Source organism: Trematomus bernacchii, unplaced genomic scaffold (genome assembly GCF_902827165.1).
Source record: "Trematomus bernacchii unplaced genomic scaffold, fTreBer1.1, whole genome shotgun sequence".
NCBI classification, from domain to species: domain Eukaryota; kingdom Metazoa; phylum Chordata; class Actinopteri; order Perciformes; family Nototheniidae; genus Trematomus; species Trematomus bernacchii.
Genome location: NW_022987714.1, coordinates 6652450 through 6669549, shown reverse-complemented (window position 1 = coordinate 6669549; position 17100 = coordinate 6652450). Strand labels below are relative to the sequence as shown.

Here is a 17100-nt window from a genome sequence, read left to right as displayed (position 1 = left end):
AAAACACTTAACATTTTTTTTTTTTTACAATTATAATTTATTATTTTTTATGAATATATCTGGTTGTATATATTGCTCATTTTCCATAAAAGAAAAAAATGTATTTGAGTTTGTGTTTTATTTGACTTTGATGCATACAAATACTGTACTGTATATGATGATTGTTGAAAATGCACTTTTACCATAGAAGGCCAGCTCAACCAGTTGGTAGAGGCTCATAAAAGCAAAACTGTGTGTGGTCAGTAAAAAAAATTCAAATTGTTTGTGGTTATTTGTGTCCCATTTGATACAAAAATGCAAACAAATAATTTTTCCATAGCTTTTTTCTTGGTCTGGCCATTAAAGGGATATAGCTGTTTGCTAAAAACAGACCTTTCCCTTTGGAAGTAGAGTATGTCTGTATAGGTAGACGTTGTATTTAGTTAGTTGTACATGTTAACGTTAGCAGCTTAATCTATTCTGATTAATACTTTGCATGCACAAAGTATTCATCTTGACAGGCCTTTTCATGCTTAGTTACCGACAGTTCAGATATCGTATAACCGTTGCTAGTGGGGGAGTTAAGCTATAGTCAATGGGAGCACATATGTTTCAAGGATATACTTTTGAGAATAGTTTGAGGTTGTCAAGACTCAGCTGTCCGAGTCCTGCCAGTCCTCTTAACGTGGGTACAGTATGGAGGGACAGATGGAGCAGAGGCAGAGAAGGCGACCTTCTTCTCCTCTCTTGTCGCTTTGTTGATGAGAAGCTTGAAGAATCAGTGCATAACATCCTGTCTGCTCTGTTGGTATTAATAACTCACCAAGAGATGAGTTCTGTCAGAGACGCAGGATGGTTTTATTGAGGCTAGAAGCTGCTGGAGCTCTGCTGAGAGGATCAAACTCAAGCTGAGCCAGCCAATGTCCAAATATCTAACTGGTCCAGTTAAGTGAATTAGGTCAATGTAATTCTCCTCACCATGGACACACTGCAGGGGACTGTGCTGCTGCATGTGTGTGGGAAATGTAGATAGAAACACTGTATTAGACATGACTTAAAGGAGGTTTTGTCAAAACATGTTGCAATCCTTCAGCTGTAATAGGATCAAAGTTTCTTCCATCTATGATGTTGTGAAATGTCTGATACAGTTACTTATTTTATTAATAGTGGCGTATGATCAAATGGAGCCTTTGGCCCCAGCGATAGCTGTAGTTTTTATAAGTCTAAAGAAAACACTCAGGTTTAAGGGATTTTCCAGAATAACTGCACAGACCTTTCACTGATGGATCACCATGGCGATGGTTATGACTATACGGTGCAGCGTGTGAGATGGAAAGTATTTCACACAAGTAGGATGTTGCCATGAAAAGCAGTTTATCAGGCTGAGATAAACACCATATTCTTATGATTATTCATGATGTGTGTGTGTATATGTGTGTGTTTGTGTTTATCTGTGTGTGGTTCTCTGTGGGTGTGCATTTTGCTTATTATGCGAACAATAAGAAAATGGTTCTGTCTCTGTGTGTAATATTATTATATCAGTTGTTTAGCTGGCCAAAAGTTTATCACATATAATTGGTCAATCAATTAAAGTTTTAAATGGAACAAAGCTCTAAAATATATTTGGTGTTCATCTGCTTACACCACATACATAACTCAATTCAGAAATACACTTTGGGTGGTGCTGAATTGGCATCTACCTTTTGACACTTTGTGGATACAATTAGGATTTTGTTCACAGTTGTTTACAGACATACAGTATTTGTATAAACCACTCATGTGTGTGAACGTGTTTGTTTGTTTTTACACCTCTGACCACTTGGTGTAGCATCCTTATTCTGAGGTAATTGATAACGTTTTTTAAAGCAGGTCATGTAATCAAGTTCAGGCACTTCTGCTTTGTAAAAGAAACAGTGTTTACTGTGCCTCAGTTCATGCCCTGAATATGATTATGTACTTTTTTGGAACATTTTTATTTATTGTAAATGAGAAGGAGATAATGTTCTCTGCTACAACAACCTCTGAGCTGTATAATAAATCAAACTTTTACTAAAATACAGAAAGTGAAGTAGCAATACCTCAGCCCAAAAATACACCATTGCAAGTTCCTGCGTTCATCATTTTACTGAAGTGCAACTATGTAATAAATTAAAGGTTCTTAATTGTTTATAGAAAGCGACCCATAGAGAATATAACAGGGAGCCCCTCATGAGGGACACCATGTCTCACCTCCAGAGATGCAACAATGGGACATCTGGCTCATCAGTGTAAACAGAAAGGGATTCAGTCTGCATGTGTGTAGGATTGTTAGTCTGCTGGCAAACACACAGAAAAACAAGACATATCATCTGCTTTCTAAACAGTATGGTGTATATTTAGTTACCAGCCAGCCCTATACTAAACAACGCCCCCCCCCCACCTCCCTGTTTCACAGAATCATATCTTATTCAGTCAGGCGTGGCGGCACAGGAGGCAGCGCATGGTTTTCATTCATTGACATAGTGCAGATTAGCCAGCAGCGCTAATCTGATAGCTTTGCTTCAGATCTGAATGAGAAAGATTATAAAAGCTGGCGTCAGGAGCCGCTCCAGCTGCATAACTGAAACTGGTGGATGGCTACCAACAATGTGATTTTATGACTTTCTAAAGAGGCTCACCATCATTGCTGAGCTGAATATCTTGGAGTGGAGCCAACTGTATACTGTACAAACACGAGGGACTATGCACGCTATTGAATTAAAGCCCTGTTTATACATTCACAACTCAACTGTGTGAAAATCTTCTAATTCGTCTGCTGCTTTTAAGCTATATGCCAACCTTTTGTTTTTATATTCCTACAATAAAAAATGAAGAAATTATTTATTAATTTACCTGCACTAACCTCTTCATTGTACATTATATAATCAGAGATCGGAAGTAACTAAGTACATTTACTCAATTACTTTACTTAAGTACAATTTTGAGGTACTTGTACTGTACTTGAGTATTTCTATTTTATGCTACTTTGTATTTCTACTCCACTACAATTCAGAGGTAAAAGATGTTCTTTTATTTCAAACGATATTCCAAAACATTTATTTTGGACCTTTGGTTACTTTAAAGATCAGGATTAATGATATCAAATATAATCAACACTTAAATATTACTTATGTTACACCTGGAGTAAAATTCACAAGCTGCCCTGCAGCATACAAAGTAATTAAAACTAGCCGCACCTTTACCAGCTTTGATAAACATATTATTCTTGACCAAATTGCATAATAAGTACTTTTACTTTCGGTACTTCAAGTATATTTTGAAACTAATAATTTTGTACTTTTCCTTGAGTAACATTTTGATTGCAGGACTTACTTAACGTAACAGAGTATTCCTACACTTTGGTACTTCTACTTTTACTAAAGTACAAGATCTGAGTACTTCTTCCACCTCTGCATATAATACGGGTTTTAGTGGTAATGTATTAGTTAATGAAAGATAAAGATGTAATTGCTGGACCGTTTGGATATAAACCTACAGTAAATGTCGTCGCTGATATAATCATCTTCTTTGCAGCAGTAAGCTCTTACTGGAGAAATCTCAGCTGATGAGTTTAAGTGCTTCATTTGCATTCAGCATTATTTCATCACTGTAGTTGATGCTTCGCACCAGTAGAGGACAGTAGCTGTCTAATCAGTTAATAATCAGTAACACTTCCCTTCACTGCACTGACATTTCAGAGGGGAGGCTGTTTATTTGACGGCACTGTATTTTGTATCAATATGGTAATGTTCTAAACCTTTAGCATCTCATCTAAAAGTTATCATTGCTGTCTTCAATGCTCTGTAACTATAAAAGCTGCTACTAAAGCATATCTTTAGCCTAATAATAATAATAATTTAGAAAGTCCTTCAAAGTACTTCAATTTCAGTGCTAACATCAGTACTTCGTCAGCATTGTCAGATCCAAATATGCATTTTATTATGACTAGCTGTTTCCAATATCATAACAACACATATTTGGATCGACGTACAGTATATGATCACGGTCAGAATGAAATTAGTCAAGCTAAATGTCCGCTTTGTGAAGAGCTTTTAATTTTCCTCCTGACTTGCTAAGATGTGTGAGTTATGGCCTGTTTATATATATTTATGTTCATTCAGTTCACCCTACTATAGAAAAGAAAGTAGCAATCGTGTCACTACAGTTTAGCTGAGTTCAATCCATCTCGGTTTGCATTTATCAGCATGAAAAGTTCCTGTAGTGACAAAGACAGGCTTTAGACTATCAGGCCATTGATGTTAAATTAAGCATTGGAGTGTAAAATCATTATGGTGCTCAGAGGGCGGCCTTCTCTCAGCCACAGTCACAATTATTATTCCTTGTATTGACCGGGAACACACCCCTGCTGGTTTTAACCCATCAGGTTATTAACCGCTGTGCCCCCACACCAATGGGCTTCTTATTACTCTCTGTATAGTCTCCTTGGTATCTCTCTCCATTTTCTCTCCATTAGTGTGAATGACTGCTATAGAACAGAGGATAAAGTGTTTGAGCCCACACAAACCTTTGCCCTTCCTCCAGAGTTTCAATCCTCAACTCTTTCTTCTTCCTCTTCTGCATCTCTCCGTCATTCTGTTGCTTTCAGTCTCATTAAGATGCATCCTGCTTGTTGTGTGAGGAGCGCAGCTTGAGCTGTAGAGTGCAATCAGGGGTGACAAACATCTCCATAGCTGCATTCGAAACAGGAGCCAGCACATACACAAAAACACACACCTCCTCTTGTCCATCAGTATTTATCTCATCAGCATGAGAGGTGAGGGAGAAGAGGAATTAATTTGCTCACTGTTGGAGGAGAAGGATTGTACGAGGAATATTAGGGATGGCAATTCCTATAACCTTCGTCTTTTGATTTTAAAGTCTCATTTGTAGCGTGGGCTTGTTTCTTTATCGTGACTCAGAGGTTGTAAATGTTTGTCTGGCCTTGATTACGGTGCTGTGGAGAAAGACATGCTGGAACATCATCATTAAGACTAGTCTCAGGATAGACTGGATCAATATTAAGACCTTTAGGAGAGAGGCTCTGTCATTTACTATTAATAATGGGCCCTGCCACCTGCTGTAATAATGCCATTAGGAGTACTAGAAACAGATACTTCATCCACGGCTAAATGGCCCTCACCAATACACCAACATGTGGAAACTATACAGTGTAATTCACACATGCTCTCGTTCTCTTTCAGTCTCACACAGTGACCCTCTGAGGCCAACTCAAGCTACCTTCAGACCAATAGCCTTAGCGGGACAACTGGAGATGTGGCTGAGGAGAAAGAAAGAGAGAAATTGGGCAACCTAGGAGGATGGGACAAAGAAGGAATAGTTGACAAATGTGTGGGTAGAGATAAATAAGAAAATACGTTCTTAAGAGAAGAAGACAGAACCCCTCCAGGACTAAAAATATCTTTATAATCAATTATAAATAAAATAAGAAAGCACTTTATTTATTCATTTTCGCTCAACATGTCCAATAGAGTGCAATGTCCATACTGTATGTGCATATGCATAAAGAACACTTCAATAAAATATAATGAAAGAAAACATAAAATAAGCTGGTAGAATTGGATTTAAATAATATTTATAAATGACCCCCATACATGGCTGTTTTAATGCCATGTGAAGTTTAAGTTCTTAGGCTTATTTTGTTTAAAAGCTTTTATTTTGTTATTCTCTTATTTTGAAAGTTGGGCGTGACAGACGGACGGTGCTGGTATCGAAGGTAACTGCAAGTCGGAAATTGCGGTAAGGCTAATTCACGTGGGAGGGTGTAATACAGTATGAGTTCAACTCCAGTCAAGAGTGAAAGCAAGGTACGTTTAATTGATTTACGCGTTTTAAGCTATCTTTCTATACTTTATTTACTACGTTTTTGTTGCGCTTAGTCAAGTAATGTAACGGTTAGCATGTTCTTCTACTTAAAGTGGACCTATCATGCTATATTTGAATAATATAGTGTAGGACCATACCTACAGTATATAAGGCATATTTATACTTTTTTTTTCTTCAAAATACCAAACAGATCATGCATTTTAGCCATGCCTCATTTTGCTCAATTTGACATTTTTTAGCTCTGGATTTGCAAGGGCAGATTCAGTGAGAACAGCACCATCTACAGGCCTGGCATATGTACTACAGCGTCTCCAGCGCTTTCGAACGGCAATGGCCGTGGCTGTCTCCTCCTGATTGGTGGAGTTGGCCCAATAGCCGTAGCGCCACTGTCCTGACGTCAGGACAGTGTTCAAATCTGGATCAGTTTTTATCAGATCCGTTGCAGCCCCTTTTTTTAGAGATTTGGGTATGGAGGAAAATAGAGAGGATTGTGTTTTCTGACACTTGGTGAGTTCCCTGGAACACCGGGGACACATATTCATGTATAAAAGACATACAAAAGTGCATTTTGCATGATAGGTCCCCTTTAAGCTTGTTAGCTAAGTGCACGGAACACAAACAAACAAAATGTCAACATTTTCCTTAAAACACAGAAGTCATGTTTCACTTAAGGGTACATGCTGTTTTTAGTGAAATAAAACGTATATTATTAGACATGCATTATTGTACCCAACACCATTACTTATTGTGATGTACATGTATTTGTCTATTGGTAAATATGGCCGACTATCTTGCACTGTTGCAATGTTTGCAAGGACTTGCATGCAAGTAAAACACAGTCACTCACTTTTATTAGCCAAAAAGTGAGTGACTGTTGTGGGTTCTCATGTATGCAAAAGACACTGACATACTTCCATTGTATTTCCACAGGTGTGTCTAATAAAACAGTTGATTGCTCCAGTAATTATTGCAATGCAGTGTAGCAATTAGTAATGCTATTAGTTACACCTGTGTCGTTTCACTCAACATTTCGCCTCCAGGTCATATGAAAACTAGAATTACCGACTTGAAGTTGAATGCCTCTGCCAACCAGTGTAATTGCAGTTTACATCTATTTATGTTCAAAATGTCACCACTCCTATTAGACATTAGTGTGAAATGGTCTTAATTAGCATATGAATTCCTGGGTTACGGATAAAAATAACGTGAATTGAGTTTGAGGTATATAGTAATAGAGCATGATATTTGTGTGACGGTGTCAAGTTGTGTGTTAGTTGACCCTTGACTCTCAACCTACAGTTTAGTTCTACACAGTAGCCTGTGTGACCTCATGTGGGAGTGCAGGCAAGCTATTAATCACCTTGTCTGTTGCTGAGTTTTGTTACCCATGACAACCACTTGAGCACCTCTTTGTCCATGGATCAGCTCAAATCTTGGCCTTTGACTAGCCAGGCATCCAGTTTACTCCTAGTATAGTAGCGGATGTATACATTTTCGCTTGGACTCGTTCAGGTGTTTGTTTGTGGTAGTTGTCAGGTGTATTTGTAGTTTAGTTAGGGGAAAAGGAGAGTGTTAATGTTTGTTGGGAGAGACCGACTGGGAATGTTTGCAGGAAAGTATTAAGTGTGAAGCCAAGTTTGACCTAATGTTGCATCATGTTTACCTCTCACCGTTTCCTTCTGATTATGAGGTTTTGCTTGTATGTGTGAACAGTTTTCCGGGTGTGTGAGCGCGCCGCGTGCACACAGTAAGACTTGGCATACCAGCATGTTTTCCTTAAGCGTGACTGCAGGGTTGTTTGCACTTAAGAGTTGAGCAGTAAAACTTTGTGTGGAGAGAAACTCAGAGAATCAATGTGGCACGACTTTGCTTCCCTCCTCGCTCAGCCTCCTGGGAGAATGGGCATGTCAGAGCTAATTATGCCATCCCAAATCAAACAAAATGGCTCCTGTTGGTTTTCTACATCTATCTGCTCCTCCCCTTAGCCTCATGTTGTTGGTGTACATGTAAACAATGTAATGCATTCTGCCCTGCCTTGTTAAAAGAAAGTGGTGCTCAGTTTGGGTAATTTTTCAAGCAAAAGTACTTCGCATTCATTTATTTTTAGCTTCTCAGATCTGCCGTATTTGTTTTATCAGCTGAAAATGTTAGAGTTTTAGACTTTAACATCTAAAGGCATCCTATTTGTAAACTGCATGATTGATTGAGGAAAAAATCATTTAAAAAATAGATAGTGATGGATAATCATAAAACATCTCCTAAAGGAAATGTGCCTTGCTGCAGGGCATGAAAATCAAAAGGGCAATATAAAGTAGAAACAAGCATTAGTAAGCACTATTACAAATGGAAAAGATGCAACCCAGGCTAAAAATAAAACCAAATACAGCACAAAAATCAAAAGCTATGCATTTCAAATTAATACAATTAAACATCATGCCTACGTCTTATGTAGTCTAATAAAAGAAAGGGGCTCAAAGCAAGATAAAATAATGTTTGAATGTTATTATAATGGAAGAAACAGCAGAGATAAGTGTGTGGCAGATAAGACTCTGGTGAACCCTGAGTTTTGTTTTGATAAAAGAATATCTGCTTCTCATTATATGAGCATGTAGTTTGCATGCCGGTTACTTTGGCCTCAGGCTGGATGCTGTTTTGAGGAAGACAGATTATCAATATGATTGGCAGGTGTTGGAGTGTGATCTTGACCTGCTGAGGGCGTTCAGGGCAGGATTAACAATTTACTTATCATCTCAAGAAGGAAAACTGTATTATTATCAGGCCTGCTATAGTGCATCTTTAATTATCTTGCACTGAAGTTTCATATATATATATATATATATATATATAAATGTCTTCACAGAGATCGAAGGTGGTTGAAAGAAAACATAAGGAAGTGCAAAGAGCATTAGTTTGCTTGTTAAAAATGAGTGTTAGAAGCCAACCACACACACAACTTCCTCTGCATCAACCTCAGGTCCATCCTCCACAACCTCCAATAACAACACACACACACGCTCACATGTGTTTTATGCTCTAGTATTGACCTTATTAACAACCCAGGCCTCCCAGTGAGGATGAAGGTGACTCTCTTTGTGTCGATATGATTATCCATAGTATCCAGTGGATAACGCTGATACTTGCCTTCAGCCACACTATAGATTGTATGCATTGCATTAAAGCACACTAGTATGCAAACAATATCTTGTTTTTATTTATTTTATTTAAGTGTTGCCGGTTCTGTGCAACCCTCCAATATTTTGCACATTTGTACACAAGCTACCTCTCATTCACTGTCCAAAACAGTACTGCACATATTTGATTTTATTGTGTTATTCTAAGTACTTTGCAAGAGTATACTGCACGTCGTTTTTTGGTATATCCACATTTCAAAATCGTTTTCTACATGTTAACATATAATAGTTTCAATTGTTTTTATTTCATTTTTGGGTTGCTTTTCTTACTTTTTGTATCTACTTTAACTGTGTTTATGTATTCACCATGTACACCAAGGCAAATCCTCGTATGTGGTAACCTACTTGGCAATAAACCTGTTTCTGATACTGATAATATCTGTTGAGTTAAGTCTGCATGTTATATGCATACTTGCAGTTCGGATGCATTTTGATGGGATGATGGATGCAGTTTAGTTCAGACAATGTTGTATCATCATCACACAATTGTCAGTGCTTAAATATCGATTAAGCTCCTGATGGAAATCTAAAATGAGTACAAATGTGGTTGCTGTGAAATAGCTCAAGAGTAAGCTGTATTTCTTTTCAAATTTGAAAAGCAGTTATTTAAACAATAATTAGATTTGAAGAATTGTGGCTAATCCCACATTTCTAACTGTTAAATGATCTGTAAATGAGCCTGACTGAAAGAGCAGCAGTAAGTAACAGTGTGGAGGTCAGGTCAGATCTTGTTTCTGTAAACAATCATAACTGAATCCACCGCAGCCTCTTAACTGAAGTGTCGTAAATACCAGAACAAGCCTGTTGGTTCCTGGTTTTTTCTTGTTCTGGTATTTACATCACTGACTTGAGGGAAGAGCAGCTCCTTGTTATTACAGCGGTCTGATCGTCATCGCACATTAACATTTAATTACTGTTTAAAACCTATGTGTGGAGATTAGTCAATCCAACCAAACCTTAGATTTCTGGATGTCCCAGCTACAATGTCTTCAAAGTGAACCATTTAGAAAGCAATAAATGACACACCACACAATTATGTTATTATCCTTATATACATATAGCTATTGTTTATTTCTTGCTGTGTTTTCATTTGAGATAGAAAAGTTCCTTTTGTGGGTTAGGCTTTATGAATATATCTTTCCTTCTGCTGCACATGCATTGCTGGACAACCATTTTGCATCAACACCAAATCTGCAGAATCTGATCTGTGAAACTGATTTCTTGTTGATTCCCAGGATTTCCTTGGTAAAACAGAAAGCTACTTGGTTGAAAATGCTGACAGGATGTGGCATGATGTAGTAACGCATCTTAGATATTGAACATATAGGCCCAATCCCAAACCGCCCCCTACACCCTACCCCTACACACTACCCCTACACACTACCCCTCCGTTTGCGCGGAGGGTCCGCCACATTAAGTGCTGTTCCAAACCAACGAGTGTGGAGCGGTGTAGAGGGGGAGTGGGCTATCAAGCCCTCAAACAGCGAGTCTGCAGCGGTGCTGACTGGAGACCGGTCTCTACCTGACCGGTCTCAACGCTGTGTGTGTCCGTCAGGAAACACGCTGTTTACAAACAGTTCCAGCAAACATCCACTGATAAACTGCGATGTTAACACCCTCATGATAACCTCATATTTTTTTAACTTAGGATCATACCTGTGTTTAGTCTAGAAAAAGGTAAATGTGTGCATTTTATTATAAAGTTGTGTATATATTTACAGACTGTTGCAAAAACTAAGAAGCTTATAAACATCAGGTTTAAAACTAAAAGAGCTTTACAAAAAAGTAACACAATGAAAGGTGTTTGAAGTTTTATTTGAGTTATTAATTTTTATATTTTGTCTAAGAGATGCTGATTTGAAACCGTTGTTACATACAGTTACGGCATTTCCTGTTTCTGCCGGAGAGAGGGGAGTTTGTCCCAAAGCTTGCCGCTGTATTTACTCCCTCCATCTGACAGGAGGGAGCCTCGTTGAGCTGCGAGTGTGGCTACAGACGGAGTTCACTCCGCCACGGAGGGGTAGGGTCGAGGGAGTGGTTTGGGATTGGGCCATAGATTCAAGAGACAAAAACCATAGAGACCCACTTTACCTCTGCACCAGGTGTTGATTGATAAGCTGGACGCTGGTCCTAGCAGTTTTCTTTTAGCAGCTTTTTTTAGAGTTTGTGATGGATGGTGGCCATCATCCTTTGTGCTACATTTTTAGGTAAACTTGTCCTCCCAATACTTTTTCCTGCTTTGTTGAAGCAACCAGTCACAAAATAAGTTCGCACTGAGGTATACAGCATAAAGTTTACCTCTGAGGATTCTGAATTTGCATATTTGAAGAGTTATACCAATAATTCTTCTCTGTATATACATCCATCCTCCTCCTCACTCAGCCGTGCCCTGAGCTGAGTACTCATATCATGAGCATGTTTCTGTGTTGGTGTTTGTTTATTCCTCCTTGTGTTCAGACCAAAACTTGCCCAAGACGGTGCTCAAGGCATCTTCTCTGGCATCTGCAGCTGTGAGCTTATCATCCGCATCCCTCCGTGTGCGTACAAGTGTGTGTAGCCTCAGTGTGACATATGCTGCTATGGCGTCTCAGTATTTCTCTCTTGTCAGTGACGTTAACACAAGGTCAAACAGGGAGAGCATCTGGTAGGCGAGACACAGTGTATTTAAGGAATGCCAGGGAGCATCTGGGTGCACACACACACACACACACACACACACACACACACACACACACACACACACACACACACACACACACACACATATATATATATATATATATATATATATATATATATATATATATATATATATATATATATATATATATATACATATATACATATAACACACACTTTCAAACAAACACACAGAAATACACAGATCTACAAATGCTTTCACACATATAAACATTTACTTTACACTCTTACTCAATGTTTCTCTCACTATCTTGCACACACAAACATTCACCATACAGATGCACACAAAGTGAAGCGGTGCAGTGACGGCAGCAGCAGATAGGGGGTGTTGCAGGACAGTGGAAGTTCTCTGGCCAATCCGCTGGCAGGTCGTTTGGAGCCCGGCTTCCCACTGGCACATCTCCTTCTCCTCTCTTTTCTCCCGACGGTCGTCGTCTCTCTCATCTCTCCGCATCTCCCTTCCCCCTCTTCCTCGGCGTCTTCTCTGGGATTAAAATTGGCTGCAGCCAGGTGCTGCGAGTGTGTGTGGTGGAGCAGCAGCGGTGGAGAAGCAGAGGCAGCAGGGAGGACAGTGAGGTTTCACCGAGGCGGCAGAAGATGTGCAGTGGTTGTTTGCAAGGCTAGAGGACGCCCGGGAGGACAGGCTGTCTGTGGATGTATACCTGTGGAGAAGGGACCGTTTTTTATCAACATCTGGGCTAGCTGCTGATGAGGTGCCTTGTCTGCACCGCCGTTGTCTTCACTCTGTCTGTCTGTCTCTAGATTTCTCTCTGCACAAATGCCTGTGTGTGTCGGTGTGCATGTATAATATGTGTGTGTCGGTGTCTGTGCATGAAATGGCTTTTGCCTGAATACACAGCTGTAGATATTTATCAACCTGAGAACTGCGACAATCTTTGCATCAAGATTTCATGTATTTCTTTGTTTTCCGGCTCTCTCCTCTCCTCTCCTCTCCTCTCCTCTCCTCTCCTCTCATCTCCTCTCCTCTCCTCTCCTCTCCTCTCCTCTCCTCTCCTTTTGCTTTGCTGTTTGTGAAGCAATTCACAGTGCTTCACAGCCTCGGTAAAATGGTGTCAGTTTACATAAGATGTTGTTCCAAAGAATTCCTTATTGCAAAATCAGAGAGCCACCTGTGCCGGCAACATACACACAGGTATCTGCACAGTGCACCGTTCTAATTCCCTCTCTGATGGTAGGCTGTATGTTCCTGTTGACGGGTAGGCTGCATTAATCTAAACCGGTAGGCCGAAAGCTGTCAAGACAATTTGGCAGGAGGAAGCTAGAAAAGGCACCAGTGAGAAGAGATGTTTTTCGTTTTTAAATGCATGGCATGTAACATCATTCCCCCCACTGTCTGATGTGATAGTCTTGCATACCGAATGTTGCGTGGAAAATAAGTTCTCATCCTCCTGGGCTTCTTTGGTTTGGGATGCAGGGAGGAGAAACTATTCATGGTAATTATCATACAATGTGTGTGCAGCACAGATATGTTGGCGTGCTCTCTTCCTCTTAATTTATGCTATGTTAGTCATTAATTTGACTGTGTTTCGGTTCAGTGGCTTCATGAGGAGGAAGACAGCTTGTACAGAGGGTAAAAGGCAGAGACAGGAAGTGATGAGGTGGTGTGAGCTTCTGTCCTCTGTAGGCTAGTGTCACCCAACCTGCTGACACCGCACATTTATTTATCCCCAAGGGGATCACTGGTTTACACAATTAGTGTGTGTGTGTGTGTGTGTGTGTGTGTGTGTGTGTGTGTGTGTGTGTGTGTGTGTGTGTGGTGTGTGTGTGTGTGTGTGTGTGTGTGTGTGTGTGTGTGTGTGTGTGTGTGTGTGTGTGTGTGTGTGTGTGTGTGTGTGTGTGTGTGTGTGTGTGTGTGTGTGTGTGTGTGTGTGTGTGTGTGTGTGTGTGTGTGTGTGTGTGTGTGTGTGTGTGTGTGTGTGTGTGTGTGTGTGTGTGTGTGTGTGTGTGTGTGTGTGTGTGTGTGTGTGTGTGTGTGTGTGTGTGTGTGGCAGGCACACTGGGCAGACAACTGGTTTCCTACAGTGAGACCTTCAGTTGTTTCCAATCCAGTGTCACCTACATCATGATTGATCCCGAGCCAATCTTGAAACAAAAGCCAATCAGACATTTGGATATCACGCCCACAAAATGTCAGGCTTCTGTTGCGTGTCATATAAAGGAAAGCAAGCTCTAATCTCTCTGTGTTTGTTTTCAGGGGGGGTGGTTGACAAGGATTTGCGGCACTACCTCAACCTGCGATTCTCCAAGGGCTCAGTGGACCACGACCACCAGCAGATCATCAGAGACAACCTCTACCTCCGCACCGTTCCCTGTGAGTCCACCTCTCCCGCCTCTCTCCTGTCCTCCATCACTCCTTCAGGCTTTAATTTACTCTTCTTTGATCTCTTCCTCTTCTGCCTCACTGTGTGTCTGTAATTATCTTTTATTGTCTTCCCCTCCTTCTTCGATATCATTACCCCTTCCCCCCCCCATCCTTCAGCTGTATTTCTCTATGTTTCTCTGTTTTAGTTTTCCCTCCTTGCCCTCGGGACGTTGCCCTCCTGTTTTTACATCACACTCACGCTCTTTCCCTCCATCTCTCTCTGTCTATTGCTCCTTCTTTCCCTTCAATCGTCCGGCTGCTGAGATCTCAGCCTGAGGTTTCCACGGCAACCACCCTCTTGTCTCGAGGCTTGCGTTGCCTTGACGCCCTACCCCCTTCAGCACACGCTAGACATGCACAACACACACACATGCAGCTACACACAGATAGTCACACGTCACTCTTCCAGTTACCATAAGAAGATCTTTCTTTTATCTGTATGTGTGACATTTTAAATAAATGTTCTCATAGACGTGCATGTGGACGTGTCGTGTGTGTGTGCATTGTGTTATCAGTGCTGGTTGCCTGTTGTCGGACTATGTCATTGCTGTGATTGACATTGAGGGGATGGCGGCCCCGGCAGCTCCACCCGCTGTCAGTACACCATGCAGCTTGTGTTTCAGCTCCTCTGGAGACTGAAGCTGCTCTGGTGCAGACTGCACATGCTACTCGCCTCATGCAGACTGTGGATCGGTGCACTGTGATTTGATGTATGCTGAAGGGCTTTGTACTGGTCTGACATGTTACAGTATCATCTGTTAAGAACCTCGGTTAGGCTGTCTCTGTGATTTGCTACCAAAAGGTGGTTGAGTTGAGTCAACTGGCCTTTTTCATGTTTGTGGACAAACAGATTTTGGTGGAGAACCACGAGGAGGCAAAGCCAGGCTTTGACGTCAGTGATGGTTGTTTTTGCATTGGCTGAGCGCAGCTACTCTACTAGATCTCTTCTGCCGGTGTCGAGCTGCTGACACAGAAGTGATTGTTTAATACGCTCTCACAGCTGCACAGTTCCTGAGCCTCTCTCCCTCTTTTTCCTCCCCTCCCTCCCTCCCTTTCTCCTGTCGTCTTCATGTCTTTGCTTTCACTCTACGCTCTCTCTCATGTTCTCTCTGCCTCTTCCGCCTTCCTTGCCTTTTTGATTTATTTTTGGTCACCATTTTTGGTGTCGGGGTGACGACTGAGGTGATGTGGACTGGCTGGGGTTCAACCTGGGGTAACACTGAAGATCCTCACACACCTCAGCCCTGTCAAAGCATGGGCCTCTTTTAATAGCTGAACTATAGTTTTGTTACAAGGTCTGTTTCAATTGTTACATAATGGCTTGGCAGATTGCGATCATTTTGAATTATCGTTTGATTCTACGATCAAGGGATTTCAAAGCCAATGTTACAAATAGAACGATTTAAATGTTAGGTTGAAAACAGAAAAATAGAGTTTGCCTCTCCAGGTCTTACTATTGTTGTACAGGTCATTCTGTTTCAGCTCATATGAGACAGTATTTATTAGCTTGAAGCAAGATGACGACGGATACATGCCTTTAGCCGATCTTTTGACTTATAACTGTGAGTCTCCCTGACGGCTGCAAAAGTGTGTTTGACAGCTCTGGGGAAAGTTAATTCAATAATTTACATTAAAATATTTGGATTTGTAAGAAAACATGTTGTTATAAAGTAGTGTGGGCCCTAAGTGTGTAGTCTGAGCGTAGCGTGTGTGGTTGAGCGAGAATTAGAGACACAATGGATGCGCTCAGAGCAGACGGTGGCTATCTGCGCAGAGAAGAAAAGGGAGTACAGTTGTGTTGTAAAAATAAACATAACTGCGAAGTGAGCATCAACTTAGACCCTAGAGGCAAAACAAAATCTCCCCTGTGCCTTCGGTCCACGGTCTGGAAGCTGAAGCAGGAATAATCAGAGGCTTCGTGTTTCCCTGCTGCATATTAACCTTTTTATTAGGAAACTCAAGTCTCCTTCTATATTCAATAACTGTCTTTAACCCCTTTTCCAATACGCCTACACAACAGTTTTAGACCATGCTATTTAAAGTAAATCAATGTGCAGCAGCCAGAGGTGACATACTGTTTATTTTGCCAATGACCACATCATTTTGATAAGTAGATATTGGAATTGAAGGTCTTGTTACAAAGCCAACCAACAGCACAGTTTCGTGACATAAAACTAGCAGAAATAGAAAATGAAATCCATGAGCGCAATTATGTCTATGACAATTAATCGTCAACTTAAATTCATAATTCTGACAGCCCCCGTCGTCACCACCTCGTTTCAATTACAGCCGCCTTCCAGCCCTTTAAAAGAATGGAAAGACAGTCATTCTGTGTGATGTGTGTGCAGTAATGACATCCCCATAATTAACTGCGTATCACTTAACAAAGCTGATACTGTGTAATGAAGATTATAGAAATTCAAACTGGTAGACCTCCTGCACAGCAGCTTTGAAATACATTTAATATTACAGTAATTCCCCCAAATTTGACTTAATTTCACCGACCTGATTTAATATGCCTTTGGTCAGCAGGTCATCAGAATCAGAATTTCTTTAATCGTCCCACAGAGGGGACATTTACATTTTTACAGCAGTATAGATAAGAGACGAAAAAATAACACACTATTAGATAAAAGGGCATGCACATAGTATTTAAAATAAAAATGTACAGAAGTACACATTCAGGGAAAATAAGTAAGTAAGCAGTATTTATACATTTAAATAGTGTAACATTGTAGAATACTGTGTGGTAGTGGGTTGATTGCAGTGGTAAATATTAATACAATTATATATTTACATTATAACAGATTCTTGTTGCAATGGACTAAGAAGAAGCAGCCAGTTTTAATAATAATGTTAGCACAGACATTGAACATAAGTGTTGTAGCACAACAGTTGTGTCATAGTCTTTGTCTGTTTTGTTTTTACATCATTGCACATTGGTTTCATAGTCCGAGTTGTGTGTGTGTGGGGGTCTACAAGGGG

The 17100-nt window shown here is 40.4% G+C and overlaps 1 protein-coding gene across 3 annotated transcripts in view; it reads left to right on the top strand.

Moving 5' to 3' along the window:
• LOC117491544 (membrane-associated guanylate kinase, WW and PDZ domain-containing protein 2-like) overlaps positions 1 to 17100 on the top strand; it is a 79078-nt gene that overhangs the window by 5767 nt on the left and 56211 nt on the right. For 2 of the 3 annotated variants that reach the window (XM_034141590.1, XM_034141589.1), the window contains exon 2: positions 13948 to 14064. In XM_034141590.1, coding sequence (XP_033997481.1) covers positions 13948 to 14064 — 117 coding nt within the window. Of the gene's footprint in view, positions 1 to 12211; positions 12446 to 13947; positions 14065 to 17100 lie in introns of those variants that run through there. The other variant, XM_034141591.1, reaches the window with a different exon arrangement.